Here is a 16,835-nt window from a genome sequence, read left to right as displayed (position 1 = left end):
GCAATTCCACATCACCAAACTGACCTAGTACAATACTAAAACAGAAATGGGGATACTGTAAGGTAAGCTTAAATAACTTAAGATTCTGCTTGTCAGAAAATGCATAAAACTACTGCAAAAGAATAAAACAGCAACTCTTTGCTGCAAAAGATCAATATGCAGTGAAAATCATATTACAGCTATCTACTTATTTAATAGCTACGTCAAATTCCAGGTGCAACATTTTGGCCCTTTAATAGCTCCTATTCAGGTTTTCTTGTATTTACTATAAAAAAGTATGTTTTAAAGTTACAGTACCAGCTATGTATGTTCGTATATTTTACTATGATCTACCTACTCAGCCCTATATGGAGTTAATCTAGATACATAAGACAAAAATAGATTTTTCCATATATTTGTTCTGAAGAATGTTTCTGATAAGCATGTACATCATTGCAAAAATATAAAATACATCCAAATATGATTCACTTATATTTGACTGCACACAGCCGAAAATAAACTAAGACCTCAGACAAATCGTTTGTCAATTAGAACCCACAGCCTTTCCTGTCTACTTTGAAGTTGACAACATGTAACCACTTATTCTTTACCCAGTTCTTTCCAACCGCTTTTATAGTATGGCCTAAACAGAGAAGTGATAATACATAGCACACCCGGAAAAATGGAAGAGTCTACTCATTCCTGGAGGTGACTCAGCGGCCTCAGCCCCTACCTGGACTTCCAAGTAGTGACGGAACCAATACCTCAGCATACTGTTATGGACCCATTACAGCATATAAGGAGACAAACTGGTAAGTCTTACTCTCTCTTTTCTTAACCGTAAGTTATAAGAAAACTTTCAACAGGTGTGTTTAAAGAACATAATTCCTGGAAACATATAAACTCTAAGCTATTTATTTCTAATTATGAAATGAGAGACTGAGAAGACTTTAATGTGAAAAGGCACACTGGGAGAGCAGAGGAGGCTCCTACTATCTTAAACTGTAATAATCATTTTCTTACTGTTCTTAGAAGAAAATATTTTAAAATTGGAAGTTGAACCCTGATAACAAACTGTCTTTATGGAGTAAAAAGAGAAAAAAGCAAGGAGGGAAATTTTGGGATTTAATTTTTACTATTCTCGATTTCTCAGAGAAGTAAGACAGTCTGTGGTTGGGCTGCCATCTATCTGTTCAAAGGAGGCACTGAAGAGAGAAAGGTTTATCAAGGAATAACCACATTAGTTCAGAGACAGGCCCGAGACCAGCCAAGCTTATTTGAGAATGGGGTCATTCACCTAATTACCACCTATATCTCTCTTCTCTTCACAGTCAGTTGCTTTGCTCCATGACTTCCAAATGTCAACTACATTTAGAACCATTTACACTGTTCTGTCTTCAGATATTTGAAATTTCATATATTCAGATATTTGGTCCCAGCTTTAAAATAGACACCCACTCAGGCTATACCAGAAGGATGAGGAGCTTGAATACTGACTCTGCAACTGTAGACAACAGGTCAAGACGACTCCAGCTACTGAAGTTCAATCAAAAACTTTCATTGTATGTATACTCATGCACAAGAGAAAAAAAGTAAAGTAATAGAGGTGACACAAACTGTACAAGATGCAGAGGAAATCTGAAGTGGGCAATCATTATAAATTTTTAAAAGTTACAAAGGAAAAAGATTAAACCATTAAAAATACTTTCACTGTATTAATTACAATAATACTCGATTCCCTGGAATTTTTCCAGTTATTTCTATACAGTTAAGAGCAATTACCACAGTGGCTTTGAGACTGACCTTATCTAGGGCTGAATCCCACTTTGACCAATCACTTATAAAAATAAAGATATCAACTTAACAAGGCTACTCAGGAATTAAATTAGCTAACACATGGAGGAAAAGTAATACACAGTTTATATTTATACATGTAAATAAACTTTACTTTTCCTTTCTGCTTTCCTCTGAAATATCAGAGAGCCTAATGCTTGCTTATAATTAAACAGTCATCACACATTTATTATTATGTGTACCTGATTATCCTACATGCTTACCACTTGAGAAAAGATATTTCCTTGAGCCAACGAAACGGGATAATTAATAACTGAAAAAAGTGCTGACATGATAATGGCATATTTCTTGGTTTGGTTTTTTTTGTGTTTTTTTTTTTTACAGAGACAGAGAGAGAATCAGAGAGAGGGACAGACAGACAGGAATGGAGAGAGATGAAAAGCATCAATCATTAGTTTTTCGTTGTGACACTTAGTTGTTCATTGACTGCTTTCTCATATGTGCCTTGACCGTGGGGCTACAGCAGACTGAGTAACCCCTTGCTCGAGCCAGAGACCTTGGATCCAAGCTGGTGAGCTTTGCTCAAACCAGATGAGCCCGAACTCAAGCTGGCGACCTCGGGATCTCGAACCTGGGTCTTCGGCATCCCAATCCAATGCTCTATCCACTGCGCCACTGCCTGGTCAGGCGATAATGGCATATTTCTTAACAATGTTCCATGACAAAGGCAAAATTCATTAGACTTACTTTCTTCTGCCTTTAAAGAAACTGAGGGGTTGTTTCCTGTTTCATCCACACTTCCTTCCCCACCTCCTCGAGATCTTGAATTCCAGACTTTAATAACTTCAACATCATTGTCACTGCTGCTTCCACTGGAGCTACTGTCCTTTTTCCCTTTCTTTCCCTTTGTTTTCTTTTTCCTAAAACAACAACAAATTCAAACTATTAGAAAAGTAAAGATACAAGTGTCAATTATCAGGACAATGAGCAAGTAGGGCGTTTTAGTGTGTCAACACAGGGCAAAAAAAGTATTCAATTTACTTTGTAAAATCATCGGAGCTTAAACTCATGGAGGTTTCATCAGAATCTGAAGCTATAAAGTCATCCATACTGTCTTCATCAAAATATCCCTAGAGATAAAAAAGATAAATGTTTTAATAGTTTATTTCAATTTACATTGGAAATTATAATGTTTATTTCTTAAGGATAAGTAAAATGGCATGAGATAAGGAAGAACTGAGGAACTGTCATCAATTAGAAAAATAAGCAACATGATAGATGACTTCTAGATGCAATATACAGTCTTAAATTGATCATATAAAAGTACAAAATCTAAGGAAGTCCAATTAAAATTTTACTGTTTTAAATAACAGTATTGGCATGATGTTAATTTCTTACTTTTCATCATTTTACTATGATTAAGATGTTAAGGTTAACATTTAATATTCATTCCATAATCACAATGCATTCAAACATATAGGAATTAACTAGAAATAAAGTAGGTTGAGTTACTATACCACAATGCAAAAGAAAATTTGAATATACACTAAGTCTATATATAGCAATCTTTTACCTAATTATTCTTCTTACGAAAGATACCATTTAATCAAGCACTGGTTATCTGATTACCTTATTTTCTTTGCTGATATAGTCCAGCTGTAAACACCAAGGATGAGTCCAAATTCTACTTAACATCTGAAAATCTTGGAAAAGTTTGGCACCTGCCTTTCCTCTTCCACCTTCGCTGCTATTACCTACACCTGATCAAAAGAAAAACAGTTAAATAGGATTGAAAAAGAAACCCATTTGCCCTGGCCGGTTGCCTCAGCGGTACAGCATTGGCTCGGAGTGTGGGGTACCAGGTTCAATTCTTGGTCAGGGCACACAGAAGAAGCACCCATCTGCTTCTCCACCCTTCCCCCTCTCTTTTCTTTCTGTCTCTCTCTTCCCCTCCCGCAGACAAGGCTCCATTGGAGCAAAGCTGGCCCAGACACTGAGAATAGTTCCATGGCCTCTGCCTCAGGTGCTAGAATGACTCAGGTCCCAGCAGAGCATCGCCCCCTGGTGGGCATGCTGGGTGGATCCTGGTCGGGCACATGCAGGAGTCTGTCTGCCTCCCCTCTTCTCACTTCAGAAAAATACAAAAAAAGAGAGAGAAACCTATTCTATAGAAATTGTCAAAATTTTCTAAAACACAAATCTGTGGTATATTAATATATGTACTTTATTAATGAATTAAATAAGAAAAATAGCAGTAAGTCTAAAAATAACCTGAAATTTTGAGGTGTTGATAAAGGTAAATAATTTTGAGATGTCATTAACAATAATATATAAAAATATATCTGATTTCTATTGGTAACAAAGTCAGCTATCACTAATTCTACTAAGTTTTCTTGTCAACCTTCATAACTGGAAACAAATGCTACAATTTGGTTGGAGGTTCGTGAAAATTAGTAAGAAATACCCCCAGACTTTTTCAGAACTGCAAGACCCATGGCATCAAATTGTAATTTAACAATCATACCTTTCCCAGTTTCGAAGCTTTGGCAATTAGTACTTTATGCATTTGCTCCTATCAATTAAAGTCACAAAGAATCAAGACACCTTAATTCTTAAATATTTCATTGCTTTCAAAAGAGTACATTTCAACATCTATATATGAACCTTTAACATGGTGCTATTGGTAATTAAAAACTGATTCTCTAATATTTTTTTAAAAACTGTAGCTAGAACTTTCCTTAAAAAAATTTTTAAGTATAAAAATATTAAATGACCAAATTTAGCATCCTTTATTACTCAGAGATTAACGAATGAGAGATATGAACATAGCCCTTCCTTTCTTAAACTACAAAGTAACTCTCTCATAGGATGTCTATATTTGGACACGTAATTATGTCTACAATTATTGTCACTCAAAATAGGATGGTATAGCCTGACTAGGTGGTGGCGCAGTGGATAGAGCGTCAGACTGGGACACAGAGGACCCAAGTTCGAAACCCCAAGGTCACTGGCTTGATTGCAGGCTCATCTGGTTTAAGCAAGGCTCACCAGCTTGAACCCAAGGTCGCTAGCTTGAGCCAGGGGTCACTCGATCTGCTGTAGCACCCTAGTTAGGCACATATGAGAAAGCAATCAATGAACAACTAAGGTGCTGCAATGAAGAATTGATGCTTCTCATCTCTCTCCCTTCCTGTCTGTCTGTCCATATCTGTCCCTCTTTCTGTCTGTCACACAAAAAAGAAAAATAAAACAGGATGGTATAATAAATTTTACAGCTTCTGACTAATACACAAATGAATACATGTGCTTTATTAGAAGTTATTGTCTTCCAAAAGTCAATAAGAAAATTCTGTTTTTACAATACAGCAACAAAGCAGTTCTACAGAATGCTATTTAAATCCTATCTTCTCTGAAACAGAACAATTCCTGTGGACCATTTTCATTATTCTGCTCTATAAAATGCACTACTGTTATGAACAACATTACTTTAACTACTGACACAACATAATCGTTTTAATATACGTGCACACTTCCACCTTCCATTATTTTCTGGTCAAATATTTATCCACAATGGTTGAAGGGAATCATCTCCCCTAAATAAACCTGACATATCACTTGGGTAAAGTAGTAGAATAAAGTGACCAACAAGTAATTTCACTCAAGGACAGAGACTAGGTTTTGATCACTGGACAGTGACAGCCTTTGGCACATAGCCACAGACAAGCATATACAAAGGGTTTATTACAGTAATGATATTTCAATACCAAATCATTGTATTTTTAAAGGCCCATAGAAAAGAATAACAACTAAAAGCTCATGATAATAAAACCTCCCAAAAAGCAATCTCTGTTAACATTTTGGAATACTTTAGGCATTTGTATATATTTTTATTGTAATATTGGGGAAATAACAATACGCTCTGCCTTGGATTTTGCCTTTTTCCTGTTCTTCAACTTTGCCAATTTGGTAACTGAGAAATAATTTCATGGATTTGATTTACATGCTTTTTATTAATATGGTTGAAATTTTTTAAATAATACACTGAAATTTTATGAATGTATTCAAATTAAAATTTTTCTGAAGAGCTTTATACAAATTAAGGGAAGTATTCATATATGCTCAGTATGGCTTTTCACCAGTTTACTCCCCAATTTTATTTTGACAAGATTAGTGATTTTTAATTAGAAATTTTTTGTACTTTTACAAAATAAGCATGTACATTTTATTCAAATGCAAAACTGAAAAAGAACTGACTCGGCAAAATTACCAAGACAGTAGTCTACAGACAAAGAATGCCTTTACAGAGAAGACAAAAATAATAATAATAAACTAATTGCATTTGTTACCTGTTAAGTGATCTAAGTAGTACTGATAGAGCTTGCACTGAATAAGAGTCATTCTCACTGCTAACACATATTCATGTTTTGGAGGCAAGAACTTGGTTAACGCTGTATAATCTTTCCTCTGTAATTAACAAGAAACATAATGAAAATTAGTTAACCTAAATATATGTCAGGAATTAAATGCTCTAAGAATTATCATTGCTTGTAACTAAATGATACACATAAATAAGCACCAAACATAAAAGAAAATATCTTCTTAAACATATTCACTCTCTTTAATCCCACAATGATCCCCCTATGACTGCAGTCAATGTTATTTTATATGACCACACATATGACGCACTGGTAAAAAGCTACCACTGCAACATAGGTTTTAAATGGAAGCAATCAGATTACCAAGTGAGCAATTAAGGTTTTCAAAGGGTATCCTCTCCATATATAAAAGAAAAAAGAGGAAAAGGTGGGTAGGGAATGTACCAGGTGGTGCTGGCAAAAAGACTTGTTTTAATCATACAGTAAAACAGATGACTCAAAGTCAGATACACTCCACATTGTCCTTTGTATAAGATGCACCAATGAGGATAACATAGAACTACAGAGAGAATCTTTGCTGGAATGAGAAACCAAGCCATGTGTAAGCACTCTTATTTTTTTTTTTTTTTTTTTTTTTTTTTTGTGACAGAGACAGAGAGAGGGACAGACAGGGAGAGAGATGAGAAGCATCAATTCTTTGTTCTGGCACCTTAGTTGTTCATTGATTGCTTTCTCATATGTGCCTTGACCAGGAGGCTACCGCAGAGTGAGTGACCCCTTGCTCAAGCCAGTGACCTTGGGCTCAATCTGGTGAGCCTCCACTCAAGCCGGCAACCTCAGGGTTTCAAACCTGGGTCCTCTGCATCCCAGTCCAACGCTCTATCCACTGCGCCACCGCCTGGTCAGGCTATAAGTACTCTTGAAGACATTTGATTATAGAAATAGAAAAGAAAGAATATTAATGTGCAAGATACAAATGACTACCTAAACCAGAAAAAAAATGCTGTCCACGTAGTAGCAGTGAAACAGAGCACTTGCCAGTACCTGTGACCAACCAAAAACAAACAGGATGGTTTTGTGTTATAAGACGGTAGTGCATGCAGGCAGAAGGACAGCCTGTCTCATTGGTTACATCTTTGTGGCTACCATTAGTTTCTAGTGTTGGAAGAAAAAGAGCAGATCTTGAGATCTATACACTGCCGGTTCAGTCTCTACATACATATCTACTCATTAATATAGGTTCATTAATAATGTGTATACAAACAACACTACTAGACCATTCAGGGTTTTTGTTTGTACTTGACAACAGTGAAAATGTTTCTCAAGGATTACGTTGAAAATGGCACCTCTCTTAAGTCCCAAATGCCTACCCTACAGTCATTTCAAGTAAGTGACGTTTAGAATAATATCTTATTAATTTAGAATGAGCACAGGTTAATCATAATAGCTGTGTTCCTTTTACATATTCTCTACCCTAAGGATGAGGAATCTAAACATTTACACATTAAAATATGAAGCCATATACTTGGCAAATAAATTAATCAATTAGGTTCTAAACTTCTCAATGACACTTTTTTTTTAAATATGTTGTTTTTTGTTTTGTTTTGTTTTTTATAATTTTATTTATTCATTTTTAGAGAGGAGAGAGAGAGAGAGAGAGAGATACAGAGAGAGAGAAGGGGGGAGGAGCTGGAAGCATCAACTCCCATATGTGCCTTGACCAGGCAAGCCCAGGGTTTCGAACCGGCGACCTCAGCATTTCCAGGTCGACGCTTTATCCACTGCACCACCACAGGTCAGGCCTCAATGACACTTTTTTAAAGTCAGTGTTGCATAAACTTTCAAAGACAATGCAAGGAGATTTAACTGTAAAACTATATACAGAAAAAGGAAAACAAAGTTGCAATTTAGAAAACATTTTGCGATTGCAATCTCATGAAACAACAATATCCTATTACTGTGGATGTACTAGTACCTGAACACATCCAGCTAACATCTCATAGAGAATGTGAGCGCGTTTTTTCATCACTCTGACATCAACCATGGTAGAATCTGCACACTGACCATTTTGGATTGGATTTATAAATCGATTTCTGAACTCCTTAATGGATCCAAGCAAATTTTCCTTGATAAAGTTAACCATGCAATGATCTAAGAGAGAAGACATTAGTTTATTAACAACAGTAATGGCAAAAAGGACTCACAAAAATTATCTAATGTCAAAAAATGCATGCCACAGAAGCATTAGAATTAATCTATAAAGAGAGAACACCAAACTGAGTGTTCTCACTGGTTATAACTCTGGTTCTCACTGGTTATAAACACTGGTTATAACTCTGATCTAGAACTGAGTTACCTAAACCAAATGAAAAACTCTAGACATGAATGTTAAAAAAAAAACATACCTAAGAACATTTTATTCTCAGTATTCTTTACAATACATATGAAGTATAAAACAAATATTCTATAATTCTAACCATGGTCAACAGGAGTATTTTGTGGGGGGAAAAATAGTGAATCAAAATAAAATCAGGTAATAGGCTACTATATCAAATTTTTTATTAGAGATTTAGTTCCAGAAGTCCTTAACAGAATTAGCAGTTAGTTACCCTCAAATCAGACCATAATGAGAAAGCACGTGTCTTTTAAGTAGGATAACAGAAAAGGGAGAAACCAGAACACACAAAAATAAAGAAAATACAGGCCAAAGTAAACCAATAACCAGTATTATAAATAAGAAAACAGCAGTTAAATTACTATAAATACACTAAACGAACAGAAACTATGTAAAAATAACAAAAAGCTACTACTACAATGGATTATAATAGAAAATTTTAATTTGTTAACTGCTGCATAACTCATGTTCCCTATTTAATGTCACTACACACAAATTAAAATGACAGAAATTCACAAGTCACATCCCTGGGTTCACATCATCTATTAGCCGCCTCCACAAACTATCCTGACATAGGTTCAACACAACTCTCCTTGCCCATCACCACCTTCCTAAAATATTCACACTTGCACTTTCTTTTCTACTTCCTATCAGTACTTCCCCCCCAACTGGATATATTTTGTTACAGTATCTCCCATACTTTCACTTTTAAAGCAATCATGAAGACTTCTGATACGTTTTATATATCTCAAACTCTCTGTTTATATTTTACGCCCTCACAATGGCACACCTCTTAACTATGGCTGACCAATCACATTTATAAAGCATTCAGGTTGAGTATAAGATATTTTTTCCCAGTAGAGCAAGAAGGCACACAGATCATGGTCAGAAACTATACTAGAGTGAGTAAAAAAGGCAAATGGCAAGGTGGCAAAGCTAATGCTCTACAGCATAACTGCAGATAATAACTCACACTCCATTAGATTATTTTGCAGGGGCGTTCCTGTTAAAATAATTCTTCTCCGTGATCGTATAGAATTCATAGCTTTTGAAACAGCAGATGCTTCATTTTTTAGAATATGGCCTTCATCACAAACAACAAAGTCAGGGCCTATAAAAATGTACAGAAAAACAACATTTAATATATAACAAATGTGAAAATGTAATAAGTGTAAGTAAATACAGTTAATCCTGTTACTGTGCTGCTTCTGTGAGAAGATAAACAATATTCTTATAAGAATAGTCATATTTTATCTGCTGTATTGGGTTCGTGCGGCACAAACTAGTGCTAATTATATCCCAATAGTAGAGTCTGAAAATAATACTACAGATGTTAATTAAAAACAGGGAAGAATAAAGATAATCACAAGGGTGAAAAGATCCCACCAACAGATTTAAGGTATTTGAAAATACAAGTATCTTTTACAAATGAAAAACAGAATCTAAAGATGCATTTCAGCACAAGTGCATCAAGTTAAAATTATCACCTAAGACTAAGAAAAATTTATATGTATACATGAAAAAAATTTCAACAGTTACATTTTAAGAAATAATATATAAACCACAATAGGCCATGTAGTATTTCCCATTTAACTTATGCCAAACAACAGTCATTGCTGAGGGGGAAATTAACTGAAAAAGACAGCTAAGCCTCTTGTTACATTGGTATGAGGGTGGGGAGAGCACTTTCTGAGCTCTAGAAGATCACACAGATGAGTGACTCTCTGAAATATATGATGTGTGTGTGTGTGTGTGTGTATTTTACTAAAATAACATGTATTATTTGCTAAAGTACCCCAGATACAAAAATGCTTGCTGGTTAACATATACTCATCACTTAAATACTGACTTTCAAAAATAGCAGTTATCTAATTAGCCCCTATCTGTTAGCCATTAGAGAAAATTCATCCTCCACATGATTTCAAAAGTACTATAACTGCTTCAGTATGATTGATTAAATAATGTAATTGTTATTTAATATTCCAATGGGAGTACACAAACAGTAAAAACATTTTTAATTATTATATACATTCTAACAGCTAAAATCTGTAGCTAGTTTTGTATTAAAAGACTACATATTGTTTATTTTGAATCCTAAAAATTTTTCTAAAGAGAGCAAATGCCTTTCATAAGTGATTTAAATGATTTCCTCCACCTAATAATATTCAGTGTTTATGAGTGTGGTGAAACAGGCACACTCCTACATTCTTTGCAGGAATCAAATTAACCTAAGTCTATTAAAACGTAAAATGTGTGCACCCTTTAACTCATATTTCAGTATCCAGGAATTTATCCTAAAGATATACTTCCATAAGCACTCAATATATATTTTCTGAAACATTGTTTGTTATGGTAGAAAACTGAAAACAATCTAAAAGCTTGTCAAAGGGATATAATAAAGCTATGGCATAATGAATGAACATAGCAGAACTAAAATTAATGATGTAGATCTCTATGTAGTAACCTTGAAAGGTATGTCAAATATATTACTAAATAAAAAGGAGCAAAGCCCTGGCTGGTTGGCTCCGTGGTAGAGCGTCGGCCTGGCGTGCAGGAGTCCCGGTTCGATTCCCGGCCAGGGCACACAGGAGAAGCGCCCATCTGCTTCTCCAACCCTCCCCCTCTCCTTCCTCTCTGTCTCTCTCTTCCCCTCCCGCAGCCAAGGCTCCATTGAAGCAAAGTTGGCCAGGCGCTGAGGATGGCTTTGTGGCCTCTGCCTCAGGTGCTAGAATGGCTCTGGTTGCCACAGAGCAAAGCCCCAGATGGGCAGAGCACTGCCCCCTGATGGGCATGCCGGGTGGATCCCGGTTGGGCACATGCGGGAGTCTGACTGCCTCCCCGTTTCCAACTTCAGAAAAGTACAAAAAAAAAAAAAAAAAAAAAGGAGCAAGTTAAATAATCTATGTTATAATCCCATTTGTACTTAAACAACCACCTCAAAAAGGGTAATTTTATCTATGTATACATATATACAGGAATGTAAAGGATTGAAGATTAAACCTGCCCTAAGAAAGGTGTGGCCTTTGCCTCTAGCTCTTGGGAGGTAACATCTGAACCCTTGGAATATCCTACCTAGTAAGAATTTCTTTGTTTACTTGAATGGCTTGGGATAGCAGGTAGTCTATGCTAACAATATGACAGAGGGCAAACACGGCACCTTTGGGCAATGTGGCATCTTTGACCTCTGGAGGGGCTGAGACTTCGATCATCCACATGGGTCGTCAACCATGCCTACATTATTAAGTCCCAACTCGAGATACCAAGGCTCAGACAAGCATGACTGTTTGACAATATTGCACAGATACTGTCGTTGCTGAAAGAAGTAAGTGCTACCTGCACGATTCCACTGACAGATCAGCCCTGGAACTCCCCTGGACCCCACCCTGTATGTCTTTTCCTGTTGCTGATTTTGATTTGAAACCTTTTACTGTAATAAATCATAGTCATGAGTATAACAGCTTCTCTGAGTTCTAAGTCCTAGTGAATTACTGAACCAGAGGGTGACCTTAGGAAACTGCAAACAATGTAATAGAAAACACACACTAGGAAAAAAATCTGATTAAAAGATGGGCAGAGAATCTGAATAGACATTTTTACAGAGAAGACATACAAATGTCGAAGAGATACACAGAAATGTCCTCAACATCGCTAAGCCATGGGAAAGAACAAATCAAAAGTACAACAACATCGCCTTATACATTAGAATGGCTATTATCAGATAACTAGTGTTGGTAAGACTCTGAGGAAAAGAGAATCCTTGTGCACTGCTGGTAAAAATGTATACCAGTGCAGCTTCCATGGAAAACAGTATAGAGATTCCTCAAAAAGTTAAAAATAGAACCACCTTAGGACCCAGCAATTTTATTTTTGGGTGCATGTCCAAAGGAAACACAATCATTACCTCAAAGAGGTAAGTAACTACTCCCATGCTCCTTGTAGCATTCCTTACAATAGCCAAGACATGGAAAATACCTAAATGCTACTGATGAATGGATGGGTAAAGAAAATGTGGGGTATATATACAACAGAATATTAGTCAGCCATAAAAAAAGAAAAGCAATTCTACCATTTGTGAGAACATGGGTGTACCTTGAGGGCATTACACCAAGTGAAATAAGTGAGACAAAGAAAGAAAAACACTGTAAGAACTCAGTTTTATGAAATCTAAAAAGGAAAGAAACTAACAGTCATAGAGAAAGGACAGGTAATTGCCAGAGGTGTGTGTGTGTAGATAATGGATGAAGGTAGTCAAACAGCACAATTTTCCAGTTATAAAATAAATAATTCTCGGGATGTACTATATAGCATCATAACTAAAGTCTACAACACTGTATTTTATATTTGAAAGTTGCTGAGAGTAAATCTTAAAAGTCCTTATCACAAGAAAAAAAATTGTAGCTGTGTGGTAATGGATGTTTAAAATTAGACTTACTGTGGTGATCATTTTGCAATAAATACATGTATCAAATCATTATGTTGTATACCTGAAACTAATATAATGTTTCATGTAATTATATCTAATTAAAAATAATGCAATACAAGCTTGCATAAGCACAAAAAACTTATGAAAGGATATACATGACACAACAGTGAGACAGGGAGGAAGACATCTTTTACTTTTCAATATACACCTTCTTATTCTGCTTGTATTTTGCTTAAGAACATATATTGCTTTTGTAATTTAACTTAGAAACACAATTTATTAATATGACGATGCAAGGAGAGGGAGCCCCATCCTTAGGAAAGCTATCTGAGGAAATATAAATAGAAAAGACTAGAGGTAAATACATTCATCAATAACCCCAAGTCAACAAAAAGTTAGATAACATTATTCATATTTTACTTACTAAGATAGGATTGTATATAGCATTTTCTAACACTAAAAATGTTCGTAAATCTTTGATGTTTAAAATAAACAGCTTTAATTATCTTGGAATTATATTTTCCAGAGAACCTCATTCCAGGGACACATAAAGGACATGGCTGGGTTTGAAAACAGCTGCACTCGGACATCATTGAGAGCAAGTATGGGGAGAAAACAGCAGGGAGGCTCTGGACGGACGAAGAAAGGGGACCAAGAGAGAGGCTTGGAGAAAAGTTCTCCTGTTTAAAAACTCAAGCTTGTTTCATAGTGTTCAGTGCACTCTGAAAACGTGCCACTATTTTATAAAATAACACAGAACTATCTCATTGTTTAAATCAAACGTACCTCAAATTAATATTTTGTGTTTGTGTGTGCAAAAGAATAAAGTATGGATTCATGCTACGATGCAGATAAACCTTGAAAACATCATGCTAAGTGAAAGAAGCCAGATACAGTATTGGAAGATTCCATTTTCACAAAATATCCAGAATAGGCAAATCCTTTGAGACAAAAAGTAAGACTGGTGGCTTCCAGGGGAGGGTGGAGGGAACACTTGGGAGTGATTGCTAACGTGTGCAGAACTTGTTTATGAAGTGATGGAAATGGGAAAGTCAATGGAATAGTTGTGGTTGCACACCACTGTGAATATACTGAAAGCCACTGAATTGTACACTTTAAAATGGTTAAGTATTTCTTTTCTCCTTCTATCATTTATTCCCCCTTTATCTTCTTCTACCTCCCTCTTCCCTTTTTTCTTGTGGCACTCACCATACTGTTCGTTGTCTGTGTCTATGAAGAATTTTTAATGGTTAAGTTTATGTTATCTGTATTTTACCACAATAAAATCCAGCCATTAGATTAAAATGTGGGAAAATGTAAACTAACACACAAGTTACCACAGTGAATGACAAGGTGATTAAGTTGTTTTATGAAATTAACAAAAAACCCACAATTATAGTAATGAGGTTATAAACAGATGACTCTATTTATTCGTAAAAACCCATTAAACTCTACATTACAAAGAATAAATTTTAATGTATGCATAAGTAACAAAATAAAGAAACTGACCTAAGTAACTTGAAAAAATGTTTTAACTGGAAATCATGAAGCTTTAAAAAAAAGCAACCATGCATAAACACCAAATGCTAGTTGGTGAATTTGTTTCTCATGGTGGCACAGGCGAACAATTCTGGAACTACCTTACATATATAATGAAGCTATTACAAATAAGCAAATAGATGGTACATGTTAGAGCCAGGATTATATTTATACACAGACACACACAAAAGGATGAATTTGTATGTATACATGGATTTCTATGCATTTCACCTAGTTCTGTCTGCTGAGAGGACCTAGAAGTAATAACACTCTAGTAGTAAAAAACATACTCAGTGCCCAGACCTTAGTCTGTAAAGGGAACCATGGCTGCTTTCTATAAAGGGAACCATGGCTGCTTGTTGAAATGAATGGTTCTGTGGCAGGAACAATATAACACGAGCTGAAGCACCTTACACTACCAGAAAGAAATAAAGTGCTTTAAAAAAAAATAACCAAAAGGATGAAATATCAAAGGGATGCAGAAACCAACCTGAAAAAGCTCCCCACCAAAGCCAAACTGGAACAATTTTAACAACAAAATAAACATAGTATTAGTTTATAATCTAACACACAAACTAATAATAAATAATTAGTCTACACTAATATGTCAATTACTGATTAAATAAATTGGCAAGAAGAAACAAATCTTTCCTAAAGAAAAAATCTAAATTTTATGTGTAAATACTGCCCACTACAAGAGATGGAGCTTTTGTTACTTGGGTGGCCTAGACTTAGTGACTGGCTTCCAAAGAAAGATGAAAACAGTAACTCTGTAATACGGGACCCTAGCCAATACTACCTTAATCAAGTGATGCAAATTCACACTGCAATGATGTCATGTGGATCTAATGTCCCCATGATACAATGTCATGAGGTTACTTCACCTCTGGTATATTAGTTCAAAAACCTATAATACTAGTCAAATCACAAGAAAAACACTAAGTGCCTGCTCTGTGGTGGTGCAGTGCATAGAGTGTCAACAGAAAACACTGAGGTCGCTGGTTGAAAACCCTGTGCTTGACCTGTCAAAGCACATATGACAAGCAAGCAATCAATGAACAACTGAAGTGAAAGAACTATGAGTCAATACTTCTTGCTCCCTTCGCCCTCTCTGTAAAATCAATACAATAAATTCTTTAAAAGAACAAAGAAAGATATACAGTATAGACTACTAAACACTCCACAGGATACCTGAACAGTACCTCTCAAGACGGACAAGATAATGAAAAATAAAGAAAGACTGAGAAACTGTCATAGACCAGAAGAGACTGTAAAGACAATACAATTAAAAGCAATGTGATCAGATCCTGAAAGAGAATGTGGACACTAATAGAAAAATTGGTGAGATTCAAATATATTTTGGGATTTAGTTAACAATATGCCAACAATGTATTAATTTCTTACTTTTGACAAAACTATCATAGCAATGTGAGATATTAGTGGGGGATCTGGGTGTAGGGTACACGGAAGCTTTTATTACTATCATTTCAATTTTCTGTAAATAAAAAAAATTATTCCAAAATAAAATTAAATGTCCCTAGCTAATTTATATGGAACAATAAATATTACTCTTCATGTTAGGAGCTTTAATTTCTCTTTTATTTCCTAAAGAACAATTTAACACATTAAGCATCTGAAACAGTTGTTTTATTTATTTTGGAAACAACTGTTTTAAACTGTCCCAAGGAAATCTTGTGGAGAATACGCTCCAACACTATTCACTAGCTTATAGTTATCCAACAATAAAACAATACTTTTAGAATTTTTTTTATTTTTTTAATTTTACTTATTGATTCTTAGAGGAGAGAAAGAAGGGGGGGGAGAAACAGAAAGCATCAACTCATAGTAGTTTCTTCCTGTATGCACTTTGCCTTGAGCGCACAAGCCCAGGGTTTCAAACGGGTAACCTCAGCATTAGATAATTATTTTAATCATAAAAAGATAAACATGTTACTAGGCCTTAGATTTACAATGGTCAAGTTACTTTGGTACTTTTTAATTATATCATCATCTAAAAAAGATGCAAATGAGTACAAAAATTTCAGTTATAAGATGAACAAGGTCTGAAGATCTAAATGTAAAACTTGGTGATTGTATTATATAACTGAAATTTGCTAAGAGCAGAACGTAAATGTTCTCACAAAAATGTGTAAATATGGCCCTGGCTGGTTGGCTCAGCGGTAGAGCGTCGGCCTAGCGTGCGGAGGACCCGGGTTCGATTCCCGGCCAGGGCACACAGGAGAAGCGCCCATTTGCTTCTCCACCCCTCCGCCGCGCTTTCCCTCTCTGTCTCTCTCTTCCTCTCCCGCAGCCAAGGCTCCATTGGAGC

At 35.7% G+C, this 16,835-nt stretch overlaps 2 protein-coding genes across 7 annotated transcripts in view; one reads left to right on the top strand and one right to left on the bottom strand.

Moving 5' to 3' along the window:
* The window catches only part of ATP7A (ATPase copper transporting alpha), a 554,573-nt gene that overhangs the window by 200,153 nt on the left and 337,585 nt on the right, over nt 1-16,835 (top strand). The window lies entirely within an intron of this gene.
* ATRX (ATRX chromatin remodeler) overlaps nt 1-16,835 on the bottom strand; it is a 214,380-nt gene that overhangs the window by 79,195 nt on the left and 118,350 nt on the right. For all 6 annotated transcript variants that reach the window (XM_066250415.1, XM_066250416.1, XM_066250414.1 and 3 more), the window contains 6 exons: nt 9,518-9,655; nt 8,125-8,300; nt 6,120-6,237; nt 3,403-3,533; nt 2,815-2,903; nt 2,521-2,693 (listed from right to left, as the gene is read on the bottom strand). In XM_066250415.1, the coding sequence (XP_066106512.1) occupies nt 2,521-2,693; nt 2,815-2,903; nt 3,403-3,533; nt 6,120-6,237; nt 8,125-8,300; nt 9,518-9,655 (825 nt within the window). The remainder of the gene's footprint in view (nt 1-2,520; nt 2,694-2,814; nt 2,904-3,402; nt 3,534-6,119; nt 6,238-8,124; nt 8,301-9,517; nt 9,656-16,835) is intronic.

The sequence above is a fragment of the Saccopteryx bilineata genome, chromosome X (genome assembly GCF_036850765.1).
Source record: "Saccopteryx bilineata isolate mSacBil1 chromosome X, mSacBil1_pri_phased_curated, whole genome shotgun sequence".
Lineage (NCBI taxonomy): Eukaryota > Metazoa > Chordata > Mammalia > Chiroptera > Emballonuridae > Saccopteryx > Saccopteryx bilineata.
This window is presented reverse-complemented; position numbering and strand designations above follow the sequence as displayed.